At 38.7% G+C, this 26689-nt stretch overlaps 2 protein-coding genes across 3 annotated transcripts; one reads left to right on the forward strand and one right to left on the reverse strand.

The window, feature by feature from the left end:
* The first annotated feature begins 452 nt into the window (after nt 1–452).
* Nucleotides 453–17493, forward strand: jdp2b (Jun dimerization protein 2b). Of its 2 annotated transcripts, XM_087805151.1 has the most exons (5): nt 453–590; nt 1521–1573; nt 14860–15077; nt 15746–15850; nt 16379–17493. In XM_087805151.1, exons 3-5 carry the CDS (start codon nt 14883–14885, stop codon nt 16568–16570), a joined length of 492 nt encoding a protein of 163 aa, XP_087661277.1. In that variant the 5' UTR covers nt 453–590; nt 1521–1573; nt 14860–14882; the 3' UTR covers nt 16571–17493. The 2 variants fall into 2 exon arrangements, with proteins under 2 accessions (XP_087661277.1, XP_087661278.1); XM_087805152.1 differs by lacking the exon at nt 1521–1573 and having other exon boundaries at nt 457–590.
* A 4378-nt stretch (nt 17494–21871) lies between these two features.
* LOC148067732 (phenylethanolamine N-methyltransferase-like) lies at nt 21872–22673 on the reverse strand. Its single transcript, XM_087806306.1, has 2 exons — nt 22417–22673; nt 21872–22304 (listed from the first exon to the last, which is right to left on the reverse strand). The coding sequence occupies exons 1-2, from the start codon at nt 22671–22673 to the stop codon at nt 21872–21874; spliced, it is 690 nt and encodes a 229-aa protein (XP_087662432.1).
* Between the last annotated feature and the right edge of the window lie 4016 nt (nt 22674–26689).

The following is a 26689-nucleotide window of genomic DNA, read 5'->3' on the forward strand; positions in this document are numbered from 1 at the left end:
AAGAATAATCCAAATATAACAACATTTAGGTATAAATCATCGCTGGAAAAACAAAACCAAAAAAATGGTTTAAAAATAATTGTTGATAATTGTCAGAAATAATAATCTCCACTTTGATAATTATAATAGAATCATACGATGTTAATGTCTATGAATTACACGTAAATCAAAGTGAATATACAGATAAATATTAGTAAACATTGGGATTTGGTTAATAAAATGGATTGTAACGTGAAAGTATAATTTTGTGGTTCGATCTTGGATGTTGAGTCTGAATAAATTATGTGTTTCTCACTGTAGTGGCAGGTTGTGTGTGTCTCCCAGCTCGGGTAAATATTATCCTCTGTGTGTGTCCATCATGTGCAAGTGTGTGTTTGCTGGTTGCCAGGGCGGAGCAGACAAACACTCCTCCTCTCAGCCATGCTTACGTCTGGGACCGCACTTCCGCATTCCCCTGCTCTCCCGAGCGGCTCCGTACTTAAGCGAGCTGATGCAACGGGTCCTGGTAGTCCATAGACCCACATCCTCGTCCTGAACCCGCACCTTCGCTCACCTCATCCCCCGCCGAGGATCTTTGGGGCGCACGGCAGGTGAGAGGCGCCATTTTGGCTCTTGTTTTGCTTCAATTACAACACATGTCGAACATTTTTATATAATTATTAAGCATTTTTTTATCACTGTCACATCTGAGACAAAACTCTTCATATATATATATATATATATATATATATATATATATATATATATATATATATATATCTGTTTTGTTGCTGTAAAAAAAAGGTAAAAAAAAAAAAGTTTCCAGGTGACTTTCCCATCTTTAGTTGTCTTGTTTATACAGCTGTTGTGGCAACGATGCTTTGGTATTAAAAGACTTGGCAGCTCATGTTATTCCTGCCCAGGATAAACGTTTCCCGCTGTTTCTCGTAGATCTAGTTTAATGTTCGCTAAACATGAGTTGCTGGAGAGTGTGTGTGTGTGTGTTGTGTTACATAACCCACACACACACTCCTGTTAGCAGGCTAAGCTAACTCGCAGCATCAAACTTCATCCAGATTTTCTATTGAGATTCTAGTTAAACCCGAGTTCTTGCAATATTTTTCCAAGAGCCTACAATGGTGTTTAATTTATTGTCAGCATTATATTGAAAAATGTATCAATGAGTCATTTTTACATTTGCTTTCATTTCATCTCTAATGTAATTATTGTGTAATACATGTTATAACAAGATTCTCTTCCTCCTTGTTGCGAACAAGAAAATCTTATACGTGAGATAAAGTATAATATGATATATATCTTTCACGATATTATCGTTCCTGCTTCTTCTCGTGTTGTCGTCAGAGAAGGTTGAAACTTATTCCAGCTTCACGTAAGGTTGTCAGACCACACGAGTCAACAACCAGTCATTCATTGATTCACACCTACAGCCCGATTTAGTCCCGATTTAAAAAGGCGGTCGTAGTAGCCTCTGGTGTGAAGAGAATTATGGATGGATGTCAGACTTACACGTGTTTCTACAGCGTCCAGATACTGCTGCATCATTGACAGAAGACGACGGTCAGGGTTCCTCTAAGTAAGTGTTTCTACTGAACCTGGTGTCCGTCAAATGCTGCACAACACATCGTTCTTGTCATCTTTTCTGTCTTCAAATGTATTTTAGTCCGGGAAATAAGATTTATTTCTTGTTGCATTAGAACTTTTGTTGCCAGTGTTGTAAACGCAACAAAGGTGTATCTTGTGGTGTTGGAGTAAAATAATGAAATAAGATAAAACACAGAATAAGAAATAGAGAAACAGAACTTTAGTTGCTGGTTACCAAAATGTTTTTGCTTAACTTGTTTTTTTTACTGGATTTTCTTTCATTAAGTGGGATAGTAAAACTACCATAGTAACATTTTAGTTTTCCATGCTTGTGATTTGTCATTAAGTTGAGTTAAAGTTCAGCCATAATTGGAAAAGTTTTTGGACGAAGATGAAGGATAAAACAACTGAGCTCCAGTCGCTTCATTAAAATGAACAAACATTTTTGTCTAAAACCCTAAAAAAGAACAGATTACTGAGAGAAGTTTAAAATTGGGTGAACTATCTGGATACAATCATGTATTTAGAAATATGGCAGACTAGTGTGGTTTGGTTGTACGAGATGAAAGTTCACAAGTTCAGTGTTTTCCTGTGTTTTGAGTTCATGCTGCTTTACCGCCTGCATACATACTCCGCGGTGCCGCGCGAGGCATGCGTCCGTCTGATCGTCATGCCTGTTTCCTTTTGTATGTAACTTGCACGCACATCAGAACGAGCATGTTTTGCAATGGGTTTAAATGCCCGAGTGCCTGCCCGGGCACATCCACAGGATGGCTTCTGCGTAAATGGAATGCTGCAGTGGATTAATGGGGAAAGGCTGACAAGCTGACGAGCGGCACTAGGCCGACAGGGGCTACGAGGCTGGACGTAGGCGCACTGGGTCTATTTTAAGTCGAAATGCCTTCCAGTGTCTCCGGAGGGAGCCGAGCTGCACCTCTCTGAACTGAATAGACAGCAGACGCATTGCAGGCGAGCAGGACTAACGCTGGAGAAGCAGTTATTCACTGCTGTGGGTATCACATTATCAGTCTGACATTGTAGTCCCAACAAGCCTTTCCATCTGGTTTTGAAACAACCCAGTCACACAGCAGAGCCAGAATTACAGATGCCCCCCAAAAAACCCTGAAAATTGGAGTTGCTGTTTTCTCAAAAGAGGTTCTCGTCTCACCAGCCAGTTTCTGTGATTGCCCCGAAAAACATTCCTGTCAGCCCTAAGGTTGACCTTTAGCTGGCAGCCTTCTATAGCAACAAAAGAGCTCCGACACACTGTAAGACTCTTGTTTAATCAGAGCTTGAGTCTGCTTGACGTGAGCCAGTGAGGAAATTTCAAAAGGACAAAGTATGAAACGGCATTGAAGTGACACCCGCACGTTACGTAATCGTGGTGGTTGCTTCAACAGGCTGCATTATAGCTCGTTTTCTGAACCGGGGTTGGCCAATTTTTTTTTTTTACATGTCAAAAAATTGCACTTGTGTTGCTCTGGATTTGCAAACTCCCCACATGTTTTATTGACATCTGTCTGCAGCATTTAATCCGCGTCTGAGCCCAGAGTCTAATCCAGACGTGAAGGTGGAGAATAAAAAAGTTATAATAAAGGACCACCCAGAGGCAAATATAAGTGTGTGACCTGCAGGAGTCGTGCCAATAATCACAAAGTAAAAAATGAATAAGACCATCATGTGCTGAATAAATCTGCAGGTGCTTTGTCTTTGGATTTGTCCTGAAGAAAGTCTGTACTTTGACTGCAGTCTGTAATTAATTCAGCAGTTCTCTACTCCTGCACATGCTCTACACTGCAGCACATGGAGGCCAAACTACTCCCAGAGCAGAAGATGACAAATGTTGTTTTACCAACTTAAGTCGGCGACACAGGTCGAGGCAGATCACGTCAAAATGTGAGGCCACTTTCAAAGAATTATTATTTTTAGACACAACAATGCTACTGAGAAAGAGTAAGAGTCCATAAGTGTATACATTTTAAGGTGTAGCCTCTTTCAACCCCCCCCCCCCCCCCCCCCGAAATAAAGTAGCACAACACATAAAACATAAACACTAGAATAGAATAATGAAGATGAACATGAATAATGTTAACAATGTAGGATGGTAACCTTCACCTTTTCAACTGTCATTCACGAGAGAAGGTAAAAAGTTACTACTACCTGTATGTGTTGTAGTGACTCTATTCATAAGTTCCGCTAAATCCAAATCAAATGTGCAGGAACTTTCCTGCTCGGGATTTTGGTTTCGGCAGTAGTTTATAAGTTTGTGATGTCAATTCAAGAAGCCAGAACTATGTGGTATGTTAAAGTACGTAAATGTTATTCATTATTATTAATTTTTTTTTAAATTGAAAAAAATAAAATCAATTTTGATGGTAAAACAAAATAAATATACACGTTGAAGCACGTAATACTACATTAAAAATGTATTTTTGCATTTATAAATGCACCGGACACAGGAGGGGTCGTGTTACATTGACTAATCCAATAGCATTTTCTCTTCACTTAACATCTGTTTCTCATTCTCAACATTAGGTGAAGCAACAAAAAGATCTTTGTTTTTCATTTTCTGAGGTCTCCGATACCACTTTTAGACCAGAATTCAGTCAAAGAATCATGAGAAATGTCGTTTTCTGCCTCACATGAGAAGAGGAATTGTTCCATTAGAGCACTTTAGTGAATTGTTTTGGACTTGGAGTTGAGACGTGGCCTGCTCACGTAAAGAAGAAATGAAAGCTGCAGTGAAAAACAAACTTCTGTTCTTTAACTCCCACACTAACAATCGCAGCGAGGTTATTGACCAGAAATGACCGCTGCGTGATCACAACACTCATTATTCCTGCTCCACCCACGTCTGTGTCTTGTCCTTCTGCTGGAAATATAATGAGAGTGAGAGGAATGCTGATACCGTATATTTGGACATTCGTGTCCTCGAGACAGACGCTGCCAAATTCCCTGGTTTCCTCCGAGGATTGCGAAACGCTTGAAACTCAACACAGAGCTGCGTCTGAGGCTGTAATGATGATTGCTGAGACCTTGGCCAGAGTCTGCCAGAGCGTGCCTTGGCCCGAAGCCCCTGCTCTCATTGTTGGTTCTGAAGAACATAGGAGCTTTTTTCGGATCACATGATCCGTCACAAGGTACACTTGACTAGAATGTAGCTTGTAGTACTTTTGTGAGTTTGCATGACTTGCAGCGAAGGTCACGGTCCAGCTCTTTGAAGCAACGGTCGTTCCATACAAATCTATATGTTTTTAAAAAAACACACAGGGCTCTTTGTTGAGTCACAAGAAGAGTGTTTTAGTGGGTATGAAACTGATAATTGGATCCTTAAACCCCCCCCTCCCTGAAACCACCCTACAGTCCTTGCACCGTCTCTATAGGGGACGAGGATAATGGGGCCTCAAGTCTTTCTCCTGGCAGTCGGTATAGAGAAGAATTCCACAGAACTGCAAATCGTCCTCAGGAGTGACTCAGGAAATGGATACATGTGGATGTAAAAAGAAAGAATCCAGCGCACGGTTGATACATGTGTAGGATGTTCTGTCTACACCTAAGCAAACGTTACACACACGCCTTCTACGCTTCACTGGTGGCTCTGGATTAGTTTTGGGCGTCGGCCAAAATAGGGGGTTTTGTATTTTTGAGCTAATACATGACATTTCCTCTCCACACCCTTTGGCCTGAGCTCCTCTGTCCACAGCGAGGTCTGAAAAAAGTGCCCACAGCGCTGGCCTGTGTAAGTGTCTTTGTTTTGAGGCTGAAACTTGTGCATTTGGCGTCTCTGCGCGACGGCGAGAGCCCAGTGACGCCTTCGCGTCATCTCACGCTGACCACTAATCCTCCGCCGCTGGCCGCTGATGAGAAAAGCAGAAGGAAAATTACCCAGATTTTTTAAGGGAAACAAAAAAGAGGCTTGAATTCAACCGTAGATGGAGAGATGAGGTTTCATGGTGTGAGGAATCTGTTCGGTAGATGAAGCATTAAAGGAGTTTCCTTTTGAAGGTTTAAAAACATTTATTTAATCGTTGAAATACTGGATTTTTCTGAGATTAAAACAAACTAGGATCTGGTCTGATGCTGGTCACCAGAGTGACGACTACCTGGGGAAGTGTAGTCTTGAAATGGAGCAGCAAAGTCTGGCCTTTTGCTTGTATTTATTTGTACATGTACGTTGCAAGTGAAACTATAAAATGGAACAAAATAACTTGCCATTAATATCATCCCATTTTCAATCATTCATTTTCTACCGCTTCTTCCCTTATTGGGATCTCGGGGGGGCTGGAGCCTATCCAGTTGTTGCGTGGGTTTACTCCGGGAACTCTGGTTTCCTCCCACAGTCCAAAAGCATACAGAAGTTGATTGAGAACTTGGGGAAATTGTCCGTAGGTTTGAGTGTCTGTGTGTCTCTGTGTGTCCTGAGACAGACTGGCGTCCTGTCCAGGGTGTCCTTCTCCACTCACCGGAAGAAACTTTGATAATACACATTATTTTTAATAATATTATTATTTTAATTAATTAACTTATATTTTATTTTAAACTTTTAAGAGTCACTATATGGAGACACAACCTTCTACCTTCTCCTATAGAGTGGCTGTAATACTGTACGTGAATATTTTTTGTTCCTCAAAATGTTTTTGAAAAACATCACATTTTACATATTTTGACCATAATTCTTACCAAAAAAATACACCCTGTAGATAGAAAATGTTCTCTCCCAATGAAACTCTTTAGATAAAATGTATTTAAAGTGAAATGAATTCACATAAATATAACTTGAGATATGCATTATTTAAAATATTATGAATTTATTCTATTTATAACATATTGCACAATTTTAAACTTTTATATATACATCAACTCTGCTGTGTTTTTTAACGGCTGCCAAGCAACGAAATTTCGTTGCCAGTTTCACTGCTGTGTTTTCTGTGCAATGACAATAAAGGAAAATCTAAAAAAATAAATAAGACTTTTATGAAATATCTGCTATTGACCTTTCACAACATTTACTTCTGTGGCTCTTGTATATAATGAGGCCCTTTTAGCAACAGAGCGAAGAAGGAAAGTCCGTAGAAGGGAGAGGCAAATATTTGGGCTCAATGACATGGAGGAACCAAGAGGAGAGGCTGGAACAGATATTGGTTAAGTGGGGAATGAAGAGAAGAATCCTGGAGTCATGTTGTGCTTGTGTTTTCTGTGCTTGTGTCTATGGAATATTTAGTTATTACGTGGTGAACGTGGTGTCACCTCTGTGACGAGTCATTCTGACATGTTGTCGTCGTCAAACCAAATCTTGTTTGTTATTGTTGTCATCATCAAACATCGTCTAGTTATTGGTTGGACTGGTGTGAGACTCTAGTGTGAGACTCTAGTGTGAGACTCTAGTGTGAAACTCTGGTGTGAGACTCTGGTGTGAGACTTTGGTGTGAGACTCTGGTGTGAGACTCTAGTGTGAGACTCTAGTGTGAGACTCTGGTGTGAGACTCTGGTGTGAGACTCTGGTGTGAGACTCTAGTGTGAGACTCTGGTGTGAGACTCTAGTGTGAGACTCTAGTGTGAGACTCTGGTGTGAGACTCTGGTGTGAGACTTTGGTGTGAGACTCTGGTGTGAGACTCTAGTGTGAGACTCTAGTGTGAGACTCTAGTGTGAGACTCTAGTGTGAGACTCTGGTGTGAGACTCTGGTGTGAGACTCTAGTGTGAGACTCTGGTGTGAGACTCTGGTGTGAGACTCTAGTGTGAGACTCTAGTGTGAGACTCTGGTGTGAGACTTTGGTGTGAGACTCTGGTGTGAGACTCTAGTGTGAGACTCTAGTGTGAGACTCTGGTGTGAGACTCTGGTGTGAGACTCTAGTGTGAGACTCTAGTGTGAGACTCTAGTGTGAGACTCTAGTGTGAGACTCTGGTGTGAGACTCTAGTGTGAGACTCTGGTGTGAGACTCTGGTGTGAGACTCTAGTGTGAGACTCTGGTGTGAGACTCTGGTGTGAGACTCTAGTGTGAGACTCTAGTGTGAGACTCTAGTGTGAGACTCTGGTGTGAGACTCTAGTGTGAGACTCTAGTGTGAGACTCTGGTGTGAGACTCTGGTGTGAGACTCTGGTGTGAGACTCTAGTGTGAGACTCTAGTGTGAGACTCTAGTGTGAGACTCTAGTGTGAGACTCTAGTGTGAGACTCTGGTGTGAGACTCTGGTGTGAGACTCTGGTGTGAGACTCTGGTGTGAGACTCTGGTGTGAGACTCTGGTGTGAGACTCTAGTGTGAGACTCTAGTGTGAGACTTTGGTGTGAGACTCTGGTGTGAGACTCTAGTGTGAGACTCTAGTGTGAGACTCTGGTGTGAGACTCTGGTGTGAGACTCTGGTGTGAGACTCTAGTGTGAGACTCTGGTGTGAGACTCTAGTGTGAGACTCTGGTGTGAGACTCTGGTGTGAGACTCTGGTGTGAGACTCTAGTGTGAGACTCTGGTGTGAGACTCTAGTGTGAGACTCTGGTGTGAGACTCTGGTGTAAGACTCTAGTGTGAGACTCTAGTGTGAGACTCTGGTGTGAGACTCTAGTGTGAGACTCTGGTGTGAGACTCTGGTGTGAGACTCTGGTGTGAGACTCTAGTGTGAGACTCTAGTGTGAGACTCTAGTGTGAGATTCTGGTGTGAGACTCTGGTGTGAGACTCTAGTGTGAGACTCTGGTGTGAGACTCTGGTGTGAGACTCTGGTGTGAGACTCTGGTGGTTTCATTTCCCAGCAGAGGCGACTCTTTAGACTTAGACTTTCTTTTATTGTCATTGCACAGAAAAAAACACAGCAGTGAAACTGGCAATGAAATTGTGTTGCTTGGCAACTGTTAAAAAACACAGCAGAGTGAATGTATGTATAAAAAGTATAAATATAAATATTAACAAGTTAAAAATTGTGCAATAAAGTATAAACAGAATAAATACCTTTTTTTTTTTAAATATTGCACATCATAATTAATGTATATAAAAGTGTAAATATAAATAAGTTAAAAAAATAGTGCAATATGTTATACATAGAATAAATACATATTGCATAGCTCAAGGTTTATTTCAGCATTCTGAGGGTTGACTGGTGACGGTCACAGTTGCATAACAATAAAAAAATCACATCTGCGGAGTAGTTTACAAGTTGAAATGGAATGAATGGTGACTCAATAACGTGTCTCGTGATCTTCACGTATCAAGATTCCACCTGCTTGTTTCCTCAGAAGCCTCCGGCCGTGTTTTCCTGCCGTGACGTCGTGCAGACAATAAACCAGTCTCTGCGACGGACTTCAAGTGTATGTGTTGGCAGCGCCGTGTTTGGGCTGGCTGTGGCTGCCTATACCGTCCACAGATTCTGAGCCACTCAAATCATCACAATCGTGAAACCTTTTCTACATCCTCTTAAGGAAGTAAAAAATAAATAAACCCGGGGGGGAAACCTGAGAACTTTTGTCAGCTGCCTGTCGGGCTCATGGAACGATTCTGTCATTTTATTATTATTGCTCTTTTTGAGCTCTGATCAATGTCTTTTTTTCATTTAAGAAAAATCAATGAGGTTAACTATTTAAAAAACATCCAGATCTTTAAAAAAATATTGCTCAAGCTAATAAAAGCTATGTTTACTTTAAAACATAGTATTTATCCACATGCGACATTTTATGCTTTAAAAACAGATTTTCAATCTTTGAATATTCTTTAAAATGAAATATGTGTTTGCATTTGTATTGCTTTTTATATTATTATAGACATTGATGTATTAACATTTAAGCTTAATCAAAAGAAGAAGATGATAGGAATATACCGATACAAACTAATATCTCTATTTTTTCACAATAACTTATCGATATTTAACAGAACCATATTGTTGATGTTTTTTTAAGTTTATGGCATTATATGATATGACATACTGTGTTTGTTCATGTTTGTGTTGCAATTAAACTTCCGGCCACTGGATGGCAACAGTCATTGCGTCCTCCACAGCTAACGGAAGAATGAGGGGTTGACTAGGGACAAGAGGATACACTGAGTCCAGCAGCTTTTAAAGCTGATGTTTGGACATATTTTGGTTTGAAAACAAATGAAAGCAGTTACAACTTCGTCGAGAGTCATGTGGTCTGTAAATTCTGCAACACCAGAGTCAAGTACTCGAAAATACTACAAATATATTCTTGTTACTACACTATCACAACACCAGAGTCAAGGACTCGATAATACTACACATATATCGTTGTTACTACAGTATCACAACACCAGAGTCAAGTACTTGACAATATTACACATATATCCTTGTTACTACATTATCACAACACCAGAGTCAAGTACTCGACAATACTACACATATATACTTGTTACTACACTATCACAACACCAGAGTCAAGTACTCGACAATACTACACATATATACTTGTTACTACACTATCACAACACCAGAGTCAAGTACTCGACAATACTACACATATATACTTGTTACTTCACTAACACAACACCAGAGTCAAGTACTCCACAATACTTATACTAAATATATCCTTGTTACTACAGTATTACTATGTATCGTATCCCAGTAACTGTATCCTGATATGTATCGTATTGCCATATCATTAGTAGTATTCTATTGAAACCTATTTTTTTTTCAAACAGAAGTCTGACTTTTTGTAAACTAAAATATCTAACGTAACGTCTATATCAAGCTCACCCATTACGAGCTCACAATAGAAAAACTTAACTTAAATATCTTAAGTCTTAAGTCTTTTATCGTCAAACTTTGACTCTATAATCTTAACTAACTTCTTGATTCGTCTTCATTTGTTTGAGCCTTTAAACGTTTAATGACCAGAAGTGAATCCCCAGAAGTGTCAGGGATATCATCGGCGTCTATATTTGGCAAGAAGGACGAGCTGGTGAGCATCAGCAGTGTCGTGGTCTGTCCTGCACCTTCAGTTCCTGCAGCTCTCCTGAGGGTTCAGTGAGAGGCGATTTTGTTCCGAGTGAGATTTTGAGCAGAGCTGTCTTGTTCTTTTCCTCTCCTGCAAAAACAACAGGCTGCTGCCAAGTGCAGTGTAAATGGCTGCATACATGCGGCGGCGAGAGGGAGGGAGCGAGAGGGGGAATTAAATAATAAAATGCCTGGTTGGACACTAGCTCCACACAGCGACCTGTCCTTGGAATCAATCATGCAGGTTTGCAGTCATATGGAACTGGTTTGAAGGAGCGCAGGTATGCACGCTCAGGAAAACATTGACTCGGATGAAGAACTTCAGCCGCGGTCGTTTAAGAGTTGATATATTTGGACGGTGTAATCTGAAGACCATCCTGCAGGACATGCTCAAGTGTGGAAACATTGTGTCTTCATTCACCTTTGACTCGGTTTGATCTTCACTCAGTTATTACTGTAACGTTTGTTAAAATGCCTTTGTTTCAAGATTGACCGCCAGTCCTGCTGAACTCCTGTGTTTGTGGCTCCTTTCACATTTGACCTTGACCCAATTCAAATCCTTAAAGTCATAGGTTTCAATATTTTCTCTTACACGATTAAAACCTGTCAAAATCTGCATGTTACTGACTGAAGATGTGGATTTTAATATAAGGTGAACATTACCGTATAAAAGTTAAATACAAACACACATAGTCACACAATCACTCACACACACACACACACAAACACACATGTACACACACACACATACACACACACACCAAAATACACACATAATCATTCACAAACACACACACACATATGCACCCAAATACACACACCTACACTAATGTGTTCTTTTTAGAGTTAGAGACAAAAATGTTTGCTTAATGCCTGTGTTGTTGCTGGGTCAAGGTGACCCATGTGATACAACAAACACGCCCGTGTTGTCTCTGGGTCAAGGTGACCAAGTTGATACAACAAACACATGTGTTTTAGGGCCTTCGAGTCACCTTGACCCAGTTAAATCCAATAAATTAAAAATATTCAATATTTTCTGATCAATTCTCCTCTTGTCAAGAGTGTCGTACAGACGAGCAGTACGGAGGTATTTGGATGTTTTTAAGTGTCTTTTTGGACAAAGACGAAGACAACTGAGCTCAAGTCGCTACATTAAAATGAACAAACATGTTTGTCTAGAACTCTAAAAAAAACACATTACTCTGAAGATAATCAACATGAGTCGACAAGAGTGAAGTTTAGTTGAACTACACTTTAAGGCAATAAGACTCACTTTGAGCGTCTCTTCAAATGGTTAGAATCCCAGCAGCAGAGGCTTCGATTTAGATGTTTCAATGCGGTTGAAAGTCAACTCTGGTCCAACTGTAAAAACACAAACCATCCCATAAGTAGGGTGGAGCACATTAGAACAGTTACATAACTCTTCTCTTGGTCCTGGCAAGAACCAGCAGAAATGAAAAGTGAGTTTATGGTGGAGGTCTCGGCTGTCAGCGACTCCAGCCACCAGCAGAGTCAGCTGTTTCTGAGCAGCGGCACAATGCACATCTTTGTTGGCCCAGAATGTGAGGGGCTTTGTCCGACCCGCGCCCAGACCTGTGGAGGTCCAGCTGCGGCGCTCCAGGGACCAGTGACTCGCTGATATCATCCATCTTGTTCTGTCGTCCCGGGCGCGGCAGATGATCCGAGCCGAAGTGTTTTCAAATACTTTTGTCAAACCACACAGTTACCGATAACGTGTAAAGTCTCAGGAAGTAACGATAAAGTGTGACTCGTTAGAACTTGAGTTGTATCTCAGTCGACGGCTCTTATTAAGAACATGTGTTCTGGACGCCTTCAGGAGATCTTTAGCAATAACTTGTTGCTTTTCCACGACTGAGGCTTTTAACTAGTGATGTGTTGATGAAGCTTCATTAAACTGTGTCATTATCTTCAGAGTCCACTAGATGGTAGTGATGTGTCGATGAAGCTTCATATATCACTTTCATTATTATCTTCAGAGTCCACTAAATGGTAGTGATGTGTTGATAAAGCTTCATGACACATTGTCATCATCTTCAGAGTCCACTAGATGGTAGTGATGTGTTGATGAATCTTCATGAAACACTGTCATTATCTTCAGAGTCCACTAGATGGTAGTGATGTGTCGATGAAGCTTCATATATCACTTTCATTATTATCTTCAGAGTCCACTAAATGGTAGTGATGTGTTGATAAAGCTTCATGACACATTGTCATCATCTTCAGAGTCCACTAGATGGTAGTGATGTGTTGATGAATCTTCATGAAACACTGTCATTATCTTCAGAGTCCACTAGATGGTAGTGATGTGTTGATGAAGCTTCATGAAACACTTTCATTATTATCTTCAGAGTCCACTAAATGGTAGTGATGTGTCGATAAAGCTTCATGAAACAGTGTCATCATCTTCAGAGTCCACTAGATGGTAGTGATGTGTTGATGAATCTTCATGAAACACTGTCATTATCTTCAGAGTCCACTAGATGGTAGTGATGTGTCGATGAAGCTTCATGAAACACTTTCATTATTATCTTCAGAGTCCACTAAATGGTAGTGATGTGTCATCATCTCTTGAAAACACACAAATACACACACAATCAATTACAAAGACACACAAATACACACTCACGTAATCACTTACAAACACACACATAGACACACGCACCTACACAAACATATATACACCCAAATACACACACAAACACACACACAATCACTCACACACACATACACACACATGTATACACACAGATACACACACACACACCTAAATACATACACAATCACTTACAAATACACCCACACACAATCACTTACACACACACACAAGTACACACATTTGTTTTGTTCTAATGAAACATAATTTTTAAAGTGATGGTGCCACCTACTGACCTCTGAACAACATAACATTGTTTCATCGACACATTTTCCACTGTATCCAGGCGTGACCTCAGAAGGTCATAAAGATATTTACTGTTACCTAAGAAGCTCTTTCAACGTGACTTCTGCCCTCACATCTACGTTTCCTTCAGCAATAACGAAAAACTCTTGTTTTCAGCAGCATCGACTCACTCTTTCCACTCCCAACATTTGTTCTTTGTTATGCCATCAGATGTTTTTTGGCTCTTGACAGAAAAAGTTCTGGGTCCTCCCGTCACTTCCTTCAGGCTCTGCACAAGTTCTCCTTTTTCTCCTCTCGCTCCTTCATTCCTCTCTCATTACGTGGAAGTAAAAGTGGTCAGAAAGTCTAGAGCTAGCCCAGATCTTTGGAGAAGGTTTGGAGGTGGAACCAGAGGCTGCTCTGATTTCAATACTTCTCACCAGAACCGTCGTTGACCTTTTATTGTCCCGGCCTGACCCCGGCTCCTAAAAACACACTTTCTTATTTTCATTTGATACATTTTTCTTTTGTTTCTGTTCTCTTCAATATCGTTACATGTGTTTTACAATTTTGTAAACACACAGGAGTTTGTTGTGGTGGCTTTACACAACATTACACAATATTACACAATATAACAATCAATAGATTAATAAAATAAAATAAAATACATTAAAATACATTAATAATGACTTTAGAATTGCGTATTAATAAATACTATATACCTATACATCCTAATACACACACAAAAACACATACATGCACAATCACACACAAATACACACACACGTACACACACAAGTTTACACACATACAGACACGCATACACACACGTACACAAACGCACATGTACACACACACACAAATACACATGTACACACACCCAAATACACATGTACACACACACACACACACACACACAAACACATACACGCACAATCACTCACAAATACACACACAATCACACACATACAGACACACACATGTACACACACATACATGTACACACACCCAAAAACACAAACACAGACACACCCAAATACACACACAATCACTCACAAACACACACACATAGACACACAAATACATACACAGAATTGCATGTTAATAAACAATCACACAATATTTAGTGCTATTTATTTAAAATTGTAGCCCATGGTCTCACTTTAATTGAAGTTATTGTATTCATTGTGTACTTTGAACTGGTCATTATCTTAAGATAAAGTTGTCGGATGGATCCAGTGGGAGTGTGTTTGTCGTTCAAGCAGAGAGAAGTGTGTGTTGGATACGAGAAGAAAATGTGGTGGTTAGTCACGTCAGCGGTCGGTCATCAAGAGTTTGTCTCGAATGTTTCTCCAGTTGTTCATCGTTTCTGTGTGAGTCTCTGTCACAGTGTGTGTGTGTTCTCAACGTGTGTGTGTGTTCTCAACGTGTGTGTGTTCTCCCTCCTCAGCGGTGGTGGTGGCCGGGTCGGACATGATGCCTGGACAGATACCTGACCCTTCGCTGGCGGCAGGTTCCCTGCCCAGCCTGGGCCCGCTGGCGGGCATCTCGGCCACCACGCTCACGGACCAGCTCAAGCTGGCCGACTTCAGGCAGCTGGGCTCCATGCTGTCGCCTCTGCACTTTCTGGGGCGGCTCGGGAAGAGACCCCTGTCAATAAAGACTGAGGTGAGCGTCAGAGGAGACACATGTTGTGTTGTTTTAATCTCGTGAATGAACTCGACTTCCATCATTAAAATGCAAAATAAACATATAGTCACTAGAATGTTTTTACTTGAAAAGTTACATTTAACATTTAATTAAAAAACGAATTATATTAAAAGGTAGTTAATTAATTAATTAATTAAAAAAGTTGAGTATTTAAAAAATAAATTAATAATATTATTATTATAAATAAATGAATTATTTTTACACATGGAGTTTGATATTCTAAATCAATTAGATCAAAATTAAATGTTTTGAATTCCATATTTTTTCATCCTCATCATTTTGAAGTTCACTATTGAAATGTTCATTCAATATGCAAATATTTAATTTCATTATTTATAAAAACTATTGAATATAACTTAATTTAACATTAAAAACGAAAGTTTTTATTTTAAACAAATAATAATTCAAAATGTGAAATGTTCAATTCAACACTTCAAATATTACTTACTAACTTAAATATTATGATGAAATACTTCCATAGAAAGAAATCCCCTATTTATACAGTGTTTTGTTAGGCACCATCTAGTGGTAGATTTAATGATTGTTTTAATTATCTGTTTGTTAGTTGGTCAAAGTATTGACTTTTGTCAAATGTAAGATTGTCTGACTTGTGTCTCGCTGCGCAGATGGATGAAGATGAAGAAAGGAGGAAGAGGAGAAGAGAGAAAAACAAAGTTGCAGCAGCGAGATGTCGAAACAAGAAGAAGGAGCGAACAGACTTTCTTCAAAGGGTGAGTTCACCAGTCACATGACCTGCTGCTGTCAGAAGTTACATGATGATGACGCACGTTTACACACATGTACACACATGTACACACACACCCAAATACACACACAATCACTCACAAACAGACACACACACATGTATGCACACACGTACACACACACCCAAATACACAAACACACACACACAAATACACACACAATCACTCACAAACAGACATACACACCCAAATACACACAGACATACCCTCGAATACACACATGTACACACACACATATTCACCCAAATACATGAACAGTTTTATCTTGACCTTTTAAGTATATTTTAGTGAATATTGTTTTGATTGTTTAAGCGCTTTGTGACCCTGGTCTGGAAAAGCGCTATATAAATACAAATTACTTACTTACTTACTTACTTACTTACAAATACACACACAATCAGTTACATACACACACGTACGCGATGATATGTCAAATGCAATGGTTCAGCTCAAACCTCTTATAGAATCTCACAGTGTCGTTGATCTTGATCCCAGGAATCGGAGCGTCTGGAGATGGTGAACTCAGACCTGAAGGCTCAGATCGAGGAGCTCCGGCTCGAGAGGCAGCAGCTCATGGTGATGCTCAACCTGCACCGGCCCACCTGCATCGTGAGGACCGACAGCGTCAAAACCCCGGAGAGCGAGGGAAACCCCCTGTTGGAGCAGCTTTCTTCAGAAGACAAGTGAGACGCCAGGAAGACGTGAGATCCTGGAACGACAAACTCCCAGCACGCCGGCATGAACTTGAAGCCGGCGACTTTTCCTGCACTTGAGCTCCGAGCTGGAGACTTACAGGGACTTACACAGACTTATGGGGACTCATGAAGACCTACGGGGACTCATGGAGACTCATGGAGACCTATGGGGACTCATGGAGACCTACGGGGACTCATGGAGACCTACAGGGACTGATGGGGACTTACAGGGACTCATGGGGACCTACGGGGACTCATGAGGACCTACGGGGATTCATGGGGACTTATGGGGACTCATGGAGACTCATGGAGACTCATGGGGACTCATGGGGACTCAAAGGGACACATGGGGACTCGTGGAGACTCTGCCTGAGGATGTGGTCGTCCACAGGAACCACAAGCTCTGTCCAAAGTAGGAGACTCTCCTCATCCCGGGTCGTTACTGAAGCCGCCGTGCCTCGTTACTTCAACCTCACACGGACCAACAGAGTGACCTGGAGGAATGTCCACACGGTGCTCTGCTAAGACTGTCCAGTAAGTGGCGCTGGTCTGCAGTTATTTGTACGCATACATAGAGTTCTTAGCCTAAACTACTCAAAGGAGTTATTTGAACTTTTTTTTTACTTCCTGAACTGCCTGGACCGAGGCAGCAGCGGTTGATCCGACTCGTGGTGACGCTGGCGTCATGAAGAAGCACATATACACACAAATGTTTACACCTTGTTGTCCATTGTTGTACTTGTTTTATACTGCTTTGTATACATAAAACATATGAATGGCTTGTTGATCACTTGATGTGACTTCAGTTATTGTCGTGTAAGGCTGTCAAACAGCTGCCGGAGCAAGTCTTTCTACAGCTGAGCAGTACTGGACCTGTATCTCTGTCATCACTAGATTAAATCTATTTTCTAACCATCACGGCTCCTGTCATTATGGGAACAAATGATTGATGAACTTTTCATTTATTTTTTTATATCAACTGGTTCTTTCATGTTAAATATTCTAATATTGAATATGATCGTAATAGTACAACTGAGTATTGTAGCCACTGAAAGTATTTTATCATGAGATTAAAATAGTTTAAAATGTATTTATTATGAGATTAAAGACATATAAAATCTATTTATTATGAAATTAAAGAGGTATAAAATCTATTTATTATGAGATTAAAGTTGTATAAAATCTATTTATTAAGAGATTTGACGTAGGAATATAATTTGTTATTAAAGTGTTTTATACAGCTTTAATCTCGAAATAAATGTATTTTACCTACTTTAATCTCGTAACAAATGTATTTTAGCGACTATAATCCCATAATAAAGTGTTTTTTTTACGACTTTAATATCGTAATAAATGTATTTTATAGGACTTTAATCTCGTAATAAATGTATTTTTTATACAACTTTAATCTCGTAATAAATGTATTTTATACGCCTTTAATCTCGTAATAAATGTATTTTCATACGAATTTAATCTCGTAATAAATGTATTTTTATACGACTTTAATCTCGTAATAAATGTATTTTTATACGACTTTAATCTCGTAATAAATTATTTTATACAACTTTAATATCGTAATAAATTTATTTGATCGACTTTAATATCGTAATAAATTTATTTGATCGACTTTAATATCGTAAGAAATGATTTGAAAGACTTTAATAACGTAATAAAGTATTTTGTACAACTTTATTCTCATAATAAAGTATTTTATACGACTTTAATCTCGTTATTATTTATTTATTAATTTACAACTTTACTCCCATAGTAAAACAAATAAAATAGCTTTGGGTGAACCTTATACTGCGTCGTAAAATAGCGTAATTTAAAACTTTGTAGTCCTTAAAAAAAACAAAAAAAAAACATCATATGGACTACAGCTACATCTACTGGCGACTCGTGCACACTGCACAGAAACTTTACGTTTGTTTTATTTTTCTATCGAAACAGTATAATCTCTGGGAATAAAGTCACTTTTTAGAGTCTTCCTGAAATAACCTCTTTGTTTTATTGTTGAAGATAAACATCTACTTGTTGGAAAAGTGTGGCAACAATTATCTTAAGTTAATCTTAACCAGCTGTTGATTCCAACTAAATGATTCCAGGAATATTAGTTTTGTATAAACGTGTTGTCATTGGATCTCAGAATATTATAAAGTTTAAACTAGTGACAACTTTTCATTTGTGTTTCTTTCCAACACTGTGTTGAACAAGCAAGATGAAACATTAATTTGTGTTTCTCTCCAACATTGTGTTGAACAAACAAGATGAAACATTAATTTGTGTTTCTCTCCAACATTGTGTTGAACAAACAAGATGAAACATTAATTTGTGTTTCTCTCCAACATTGTGTTGAACAAGCAAGATGAAACATTAATTTGTGTTTCTCTCCAACATTGTGTTGAACAAACAAGATGAAACATTCATTTGTGTTTCCCTCCAACATTGTGTTGAACAAGCAAGATGAAACATTAATTTGTGTTTCTCTCCAACATTGTGTTGAACAAACAAGATGAAACATTAATTTGTGTTTCTCTCCAACATTGTGTTGAACAAACAAGATGAAACATTAATTTGTGTTTCTCTCCAACATTGTGTTGAACAAACAAGATGAAACATTAATTTGTGTTTCTCTCCAACATTGTGTCGAACAAAAAAGAAGAAACATTCATTTGTGTTTCTCTCCAACATTGTGTTGAACAAACAAGAAGAAACATTCATTTGTGTTTCTCTCCAATATTGTGTTGAACAAAAAAGAAGAAACTTTCATTTGTGTTTCTCTCCAACATTGTGTTGAACAAAAAAGAATAAACATTCATTTGTGTTTCTCTCCAACATTGTGTTGAACAAACAAGATGAAACATTCATTTGTGTTTCTCTCCAACATTGTGTTGAACAAAAAAGAAGAAACATTCATTTGTGTTTCTCTCCAACATTGTGTTGAACAAAAAAGAAGAAACTTTCATTTGTGTTTCTCTCCAATATTGTGTTGAACAAAAAAGAAGAAACATTAATTTGTGTTTCTCTCCAATATTGTGTTGAACAAAAAAGAAGAAACTTTCATTTGTGTTTCTCTCCAACATTGTGTTGAACAAACAAGATGAAACATTATTTTTTGTTTCTCTCCAACATTGTGTTAACAAACAAGATGAAACATTAATTTTTGTTTCTCTCCAACATTGTGTTGAACAAACAAGATGAAACATTAATTTTTGTTTCTCTCCAACATTGTGTTGAACAAACAAGATGAAACATTAATTTGTGTTTCACTCCAACATTGTGTTAACAAACAAGATGAAACATTAATTTTTGTTTCTCTCCAACATTGTGTTAACAAACAAGATGAAACATTAATTTTTGTTTCTCTCCAACATTGTGTTGAACAAACAAGATGAAACATTAATTTTTGTTTCTCTCCAACATTGTGTTGAACAAACAAGATGAAACATTCATTTGTGTTTCCCTCCAACATTGTGTTGAACAAACAAGATGAAACATTCATTTGTGTTTCCCTCCAACATTGTGTTGAACAAACAAGATGAAACATTCATTTGTGTTTCCCTCCAACATTGTGTTGAACAAACAAGATGAAACATTCATTTGTGTTTCCCTCCAACATTGTGTTGAACAAACAAGATGAAACATTCATTTGTGTTTCCCTCCAACATTGTGTTGAACAAACAAGATGAAACATTCATTTGTGTTTCCCTCCAACATTGTGTTGAACAAACAAGATGAAACATTCATTTGTGTTTCCCTCCAACATTGTGTTGAACAAACAAGCCACACCTTGACGTTCCGATGCGTCCGCGAGACGATCACGACACGCACGACGCTTGAAGTGACGTCACAAAACAAGTCGGACGAGTCGTGAGAATGAATGTCAACAAGCGATTGGTTGTTAGGTGGTTCAGACTTTTGTCAAATCTACGATGAATCAAAAGAGAGAAAACAATGATTTAAATGTATATCAATGCTTTTTTGACTTTAAATACAACATGAACTGAACAACATTCAGGACGAACCTCTGGGTCAGTGGTGACTATTGCTGGCCGTGAGCTGTCGTTCCTTCACCCAAGACCAGGAACCTCTTCAGCTTCAATTCAAAGTCCATCCGTCGTTCTTCCACGAGCTTGTATCCTGACATCATGGTTCAAGTAGAGAATCAGCTCACAGGTCTCCTCGAACATGGCCAGCTTCCTCTTGTACTTCTGATGCACATGCTCTTTGCTCTTGTGGTTAAAAGCTGCACAAAAATGAACAAAAGTTCACTAAAGTTTACTTCACCATGAAGGTAGAAACATTGAAGAGCTTTATCTCGACTACTGATCGACTCTGGTGTCATGTAGTAAATGTTCTTCTCTCCAATATGCAGTAAGTTCCTCATCATGACCATGTTTTACACTTATTACTTTATAAAGTTGCTCTGAAATCTGGGCGAACGAGAGGTTACGAGACTCCATTATGACGTATTAATGGCTTCATCAACACTTTGACTCTGTTTAGTTTTATCCTGTAGATGGTGCTGTTTATATGTATGTATATTTATATGTAGGAGAGCGTACAATTGTAATGTTTATTATTTTGAATTAATCTGTAATGTTGTTGTCCTGCACATACAATCGAAGCCTGTGAATGGGAGATCGTGTGGACCATCTGGAGGAAAGTTTATTTTATTTTTCATATTTTCCAGAGTCTGAAAATGAAAGAAAAAGAAAGACCGTCTGACCACATCTGTTACACCCGACTTAATCCCTTATGGATCATCATTCACAACTGTATCATTCGGTGTTGTCAGAATCGATGGTACAGGGTATCACCTATAGTAGGCCCCAGAAAAACCTCTGTAAATCTTCTCTGGGTCTTTTTCGTTCTGATGGCTTAAAACACCTTCAATTGTGTAAATTTCAAATGAGATGGGTCTTTAAGAAAGTTGTGACTTTATCTATCTTTAGTACAGAGAGCCAGGATTCAGCAGTTGAAGACAATTGGATGATGTGGCAATGCAGTGAAAACAGAAAACCAGGAGCAGGAAATAGATTGTATGTGTTTATTTAGTCTTCAGAACACTTGAAAGTACCCTTTTAAGCCTGGATCCATTATGTCACATATGTATTATTCTGGGCTGATCTATGTTCAAAGAAGTGTATAATATAATATGTGGAATGTTGAAGGCTGGATGGGTGCCAGGTACTTGCTTAAGTAAAGCCAAATCAGTTCAACTAAACCATGAACAAGATTAAACAAACTGACTCCAATTTCCTCTGAACCTACACTTTCTGTTACTTTTGCTTCAGTTCTTTTTGGCTTTTGCAAAATAAATTGCTCTGCAATCATCGGTTTTCTCTTGCTTTGTTGGTAGTGGGAAAACTTCCAGTCTAACCAGGCTGAGACCACTCTGACTGAGTAGCTTACAGATATCAGCCTCAGTGAATGAGTAAGTAGGGAGTTTTGCTCCTGGACCGCCATCATAATAGTTCATCTCTAATGTACCCATGATCAGAAAGTGACCACCAGGCTTCAGCAGAGATAGAACATTGGACAAGGCTACAGAATAGGTGGCCAGGTTGAGGCAGGCAGCATCCAGACAGAAGCTGAGAATGCAGTCAGCTCCTTCAGGTGGAACCACCTCAGCACTCACAGGCTGAGGGAGGTGGACGTCCACGTGGACGATGTCTTTCATCACTTTCCTGAGTCGTGCTGCTTTGTCCTTTATGGCTGAGGGCCTGAATGAACATTACATAAATTACATTTTCAATAAACAGACTTTTATCGAATGATAAATGTCATGTATTTAAACACAGATAAAATAGTAAACAAAGTAAACGTTAAACATACTCTCGTCCCTCCAGCCTGCAGGCGTTCACGAAGAATGGTGACCAGTCGAAGCTGCACTTCCCATTGTCCTGGAACCAGTTCTTCAGGTGGGCACAATTGACCTCCAGGTAGTCACTCATAACCACCTGGTCGAATATCTCACAAGCTGACATCACCTGGTAAATAGTTGGACCTGAACCAACATCCAGAAGGAGCCCACCTTTGATATCATCTGTTATCAAAACATGCACTTTAGCTTCTTTATCTACTGGACACATTTAAAAGAGAGTATATATTTTTTAAAAAACACCTATGATTCAACAAATTAATTAATAATGCTTAGATCCATATAAGAACTCATGTTGAGAAGTTCACATCAAAGACACATAATTAATAATTATTGATTAAAAATTAACACACACACTTAACTGGATATTAAACACTCTGCTCTGATTTTCCAAGCAGTGATATGAGTCCTGGAAGTCTCTAAATCTCAAAGGGGGTCGTTGTATAAACAAAGTGGGCGTTGTTACAGCCAGCTGGATTGAAGTCCATTATCACATAATAATGGACCCGCTTTTGTATACTCTCGTTTGCCGAGATTTCAGACGACGGGAGAACTTCATAAAGTACTAACTTAAAAATGGAGCATCATAGGATTCATCGGAGTGTACGCCCATTTTATAGTAGGAGAATCCGAAACACTTCTTGGTACATGAGGCCCAAATTACAATTCCCTGAAGAAGACCTCCTCAGGGATCAATAGCAGCAACTTTTACTTTTCGTTGGCAACTTATCCTTAACTTAACTTATCCTTATGAAATCCAAGGTGTAAAATAACTTTAGCCCTGATTTAGCAACTGGATGCATCTGTGCCTTACGGTCCCCCGCGGGAAGTACATGTAACCATAGAGGGGATAAGTCTAGGCCTTCCTGCTGAAGCAAGCTGCCCCCGCGACCCGACCTCAGAAAAGCGGATGAAGACAAAGATTTTTTTTCCCTCACAGTCTAACAATTGTTGAAAATACAACACAAGAAAAGAAAAAAAGACAAGCCTTGTCCCAGAGGCAACGCAAGGGATTCCTCAAACACATTTGATTTCGGGCTACTCGGTCACCATGGCCCTGGGATAACACAAGGGTTAAATAATTTGCAGGAAAATCATATCATGATCTAAATTGAGAGTTTTGATTCTAATGCAAATTGGTTTAAATCCCAACCTATACTTTTGAAAAACAGTTTCTTGTAAAATGATGATTCAGTGATTCTTTCATGAGTCTACATGTTCCTCCTTGTGTTTCCGGTTTTATTGTGAAATCAGCTCCCTTCTGTGTCTGTGCTAGTCTTACTTCCCCCCTGTCTGAGTAGTAATTGTTCCCAGCCGTGTCTTGTTAGTCCCGCCCCCAGCTGCTGCTGATTGCTAAGTATTCGTACCTCTTTCCTGCCTGTTTTTGTATTGGACCTGTTCCTGCCCCTTGACACAGAGTTTACCTTGCCCTTGTTATTGCCTCTTGTTGCCGAATTCTGGTCTGTTGGATTACGCCTTTGCCTTCCCCCACGGAATAAAATCAAGTTTCTACAATTGAACTCTGCGCCTGGGTTTCTCCGTTCTGCACCCTGACAGATTCAAATGACGTTAGTAAGCAAGTCAGAAAGTATAGATACGATAACAAGAGTGTATTATAATTTTCAATTTAACGTTTGTAGTTAACAGAGATTCCAAACTAAATGTATTCAAGGTGATTTAAGTGCAATTGAAAGCATTGAGATCTTTACGTTTGCATTAGTGAATCTTAATTGCGTGCCAAGTATCATATATACCTGGAGATATTGGGTGCAAACCTCATTCATTCACTGACGAACCTGAGGCTTGAGAGACTTTGGAACTTCCAACAAGACAATGCTCCAGATCATACCCCCCAAGTCTATAGTTACTTGTGTGGGGATTTTGTGTTCCGATGAACCGACCCCTCCCCAGCCTCGTACGTGGTGATGGAATGAAGGACAGACACATGGATGAGTTTAAGAAAAATGCTCGTTTAGTGAGTTATGCAAAAGTCAGAGACAAACTTACGTGATCACGGTCGCTAGCAAGCAGAGAGATCTATCGCAGACGTCTTCAAATGCCAGAACGCAAAGATCTCACAAAATGGTGGCTCTTTATAGTAGAATATTCAGGTTAACGCCTCTAGTCAATTGTACATGTAGGATTAGTCAGTAACTGTAAACACTTGATTCTAAGATGGCCGTCGCACGTGATTGTCGTGGAAAACCAAAGGTTGTTGTCTTCTAGAGAGTCTGTTCCCAGCAACTTGCTGGCCTGTTGTGTCTTTCAGTGTGAGTTCTCAAACAGGTTCACTAAGACTTGCTGGGAGTCTGGGATTGTTTAATCTTTCTGTGTGTGTGAGGCTTTGTGACCTGGCCTGTGAGTTGTGAACCTGAGTAGTTTGAGTTTAGTTTAAGTGAATGCAATGCAAGACAATGATTATTTAATATGAATTAAATATGAAAGATTATCAGTTAATCAAGTGACTATTTGAAATGTGTGTTAAATCTAGATGATTGATTACAGTAAAGTTGTAATTTCCTTACATTCCCCCTGATTGCATCATGAAATAATGATGCAATAAAATAAATAGAGAATAAAGTCTGATTTCAAAATAATGATCGCGAATCTGATTATAAACTAAACATGCTAAACTATCATCCGTAGTGCCACACACAGATTACATATGGTGAGGAAGCAACAGAGGAAACACAGATTAATTTAATGAATACAATTATACATTATGAGCATTTCTCTCAAATAAAAAAATAAAAAAAATCAAATCAAAAATAAATAATAATAATAATTAGTATTCCAAATTATGCATTAAAACTGAAGTAATTGAATGCCAAATCATCAAAACAAACATATTCACACTAACTAACTAAAATCTAATATTGAAGTAAAGATTTTGTTAAGATATATATTGATGTAGAGCAGATATCCACTTCTTTGAAAAACCTCTTTAACGAGGTAAAAAGAAAGCAGCAGCCCTGTTTTCGGCGACTTGGATGTGGGCTCTTCATGTGAGGTGTTGTTGACGTACTCCCCGTCAACAGTGCATCATTGAGCTCGTCCTGCAACATAGGAAAGAGATGAACAGCATCGCATTCTTTGGACAAATGAAAAACAATACATCTTTAAATCATGCTTTTTATTTAGAATTTACTCATACTACTTCATGCAGACACAATTAATCTCTTCCTATTTACTACCTAAATCAGAGAGATAGTCAAACACAGGATTAGTTGTACCTTAGTCTCGAGCTGTTTTCTACATGAACAATTTAAACTAATTGAATGCAATCTGGACAGAGCTCCCTTCAGCAGTGTTGATCGGCAGAAGAAGACAAGAATCACCAAACATTTAACAAACCTATTATCCAGTCCTGAGGGACAAATAAACAACCTTATTTATTTGTATTTAAAAAATGTTTTCTTAACAAAACTTTATCTCAAATCTTTTAATTAATCATAATACTCTTGGTATTAACTCTCTTAAATTTATTTATGAATAAATGTATTCAATTATATGACATTATCAGCTACAAAAATTTAAAGATTGATATGATTCTGTAGTTTCTAAATATATTATTTACTGTTTTCTTTCTTTATTTACAGTATTTTTTTCTTACATTTTTCAAAGTCAATTCTTTTCCCTGCTTTATATTTTGTTTAATGTTTATAGTTGCCTTAGAATGTTAGAAGCAGCTTTAAAAACATATTTCCATTTCTTATTGAACTTTTTCAATTAATCAATTTCATTTTTTAATTTTCAGTTAAGTTTTACTTTTCATATTGTCTATTGTATCATTGGCTGCTATCGATGTAAATAAAAGTATATGCAATTTCTCAAATGTTTGGACAATTTCCAGCCCATTTGATTGTCCTTTTAAAAATATATAATACCAATATGTTCCTTCTTTTAGCATTAAGTAAAGTCTTATTAGTTTGAGGGAAGTTGTATTTATCTCAAATCATGATTTCTTGTGTTTGGTAATTTACACATCTTAACTATTTCACCACATGTCCAAAGAGTAGTTTCCTAAAACTACATTTTTCATATGTATATTTAAATGTCTGCTAGTCAAGTTTTTATCTTTACACATGTTGGCTCATATTTCTTGTTCACCTTCTAACAAGGATGATATATTTAAGTCTGCAGTGGACAGTGGCTTCTTAATTCTCCCTCACTGGAGGGCTTCTCAACACCACCTCTAACAGGATAAGAATGATCAGAAGTTATTAG

The sequence above is a fragment of the Callionymus lyra genome, chromosome 13 (genome assembly GCF_982586985.1).
Source record: "Callionymus lyra chromosome 13, fCalLyr1.hap1.1, whole genome shotgun sequence".
Classification (NCBI taxonomy): domain Eukaryota; kingdom Metazoa; phylum Chordata; class Actinopteri; order Syngnathiformes; family Callionymidae; genus Callionymus; species Callionymus lyra.

Excerpts from the sequence above, each read along its gene's own strand:
- jdp2b (XM_087805151.1), top strand. The coding sequence starts at position 14,883 with ATGATGCCTGGACAGATACCTGACCCTTCGCTGGCGGCAGGTTCCCTG. Across the intron at positions 15,078-15,745 it reads CCCTGTCAATAAAGACTGAG|ATGGATGAAGATGAAGAAAG; the intron begins GTGAGCGTCAGA and ends CTCGCTGCGCAG. Across the intron at positions 15,851-16,378 it reads GAACAGACTTTCTTCAAAGG|GAATCGGAGCGTCTGGAGAT; the intron begins GTGAGTTCACCA and ends TCTTGATCCCAG.
- LOC148067732 (XM_087806306.1), bottom strand. The coding sequence starts at position 22,673 with ATGTGTCCAGTAGATAAAGAAGCTAAAGTGCATGTTTTGATAACAGAT. Across the intron at positions 22,305-22,416 it reads TGCAGGCTGGAGGGACGAGA|GCCCTCAGCCATAAAGGACA; the intron begins GTATGTTTAACG and ends ATGTTCATTCAG.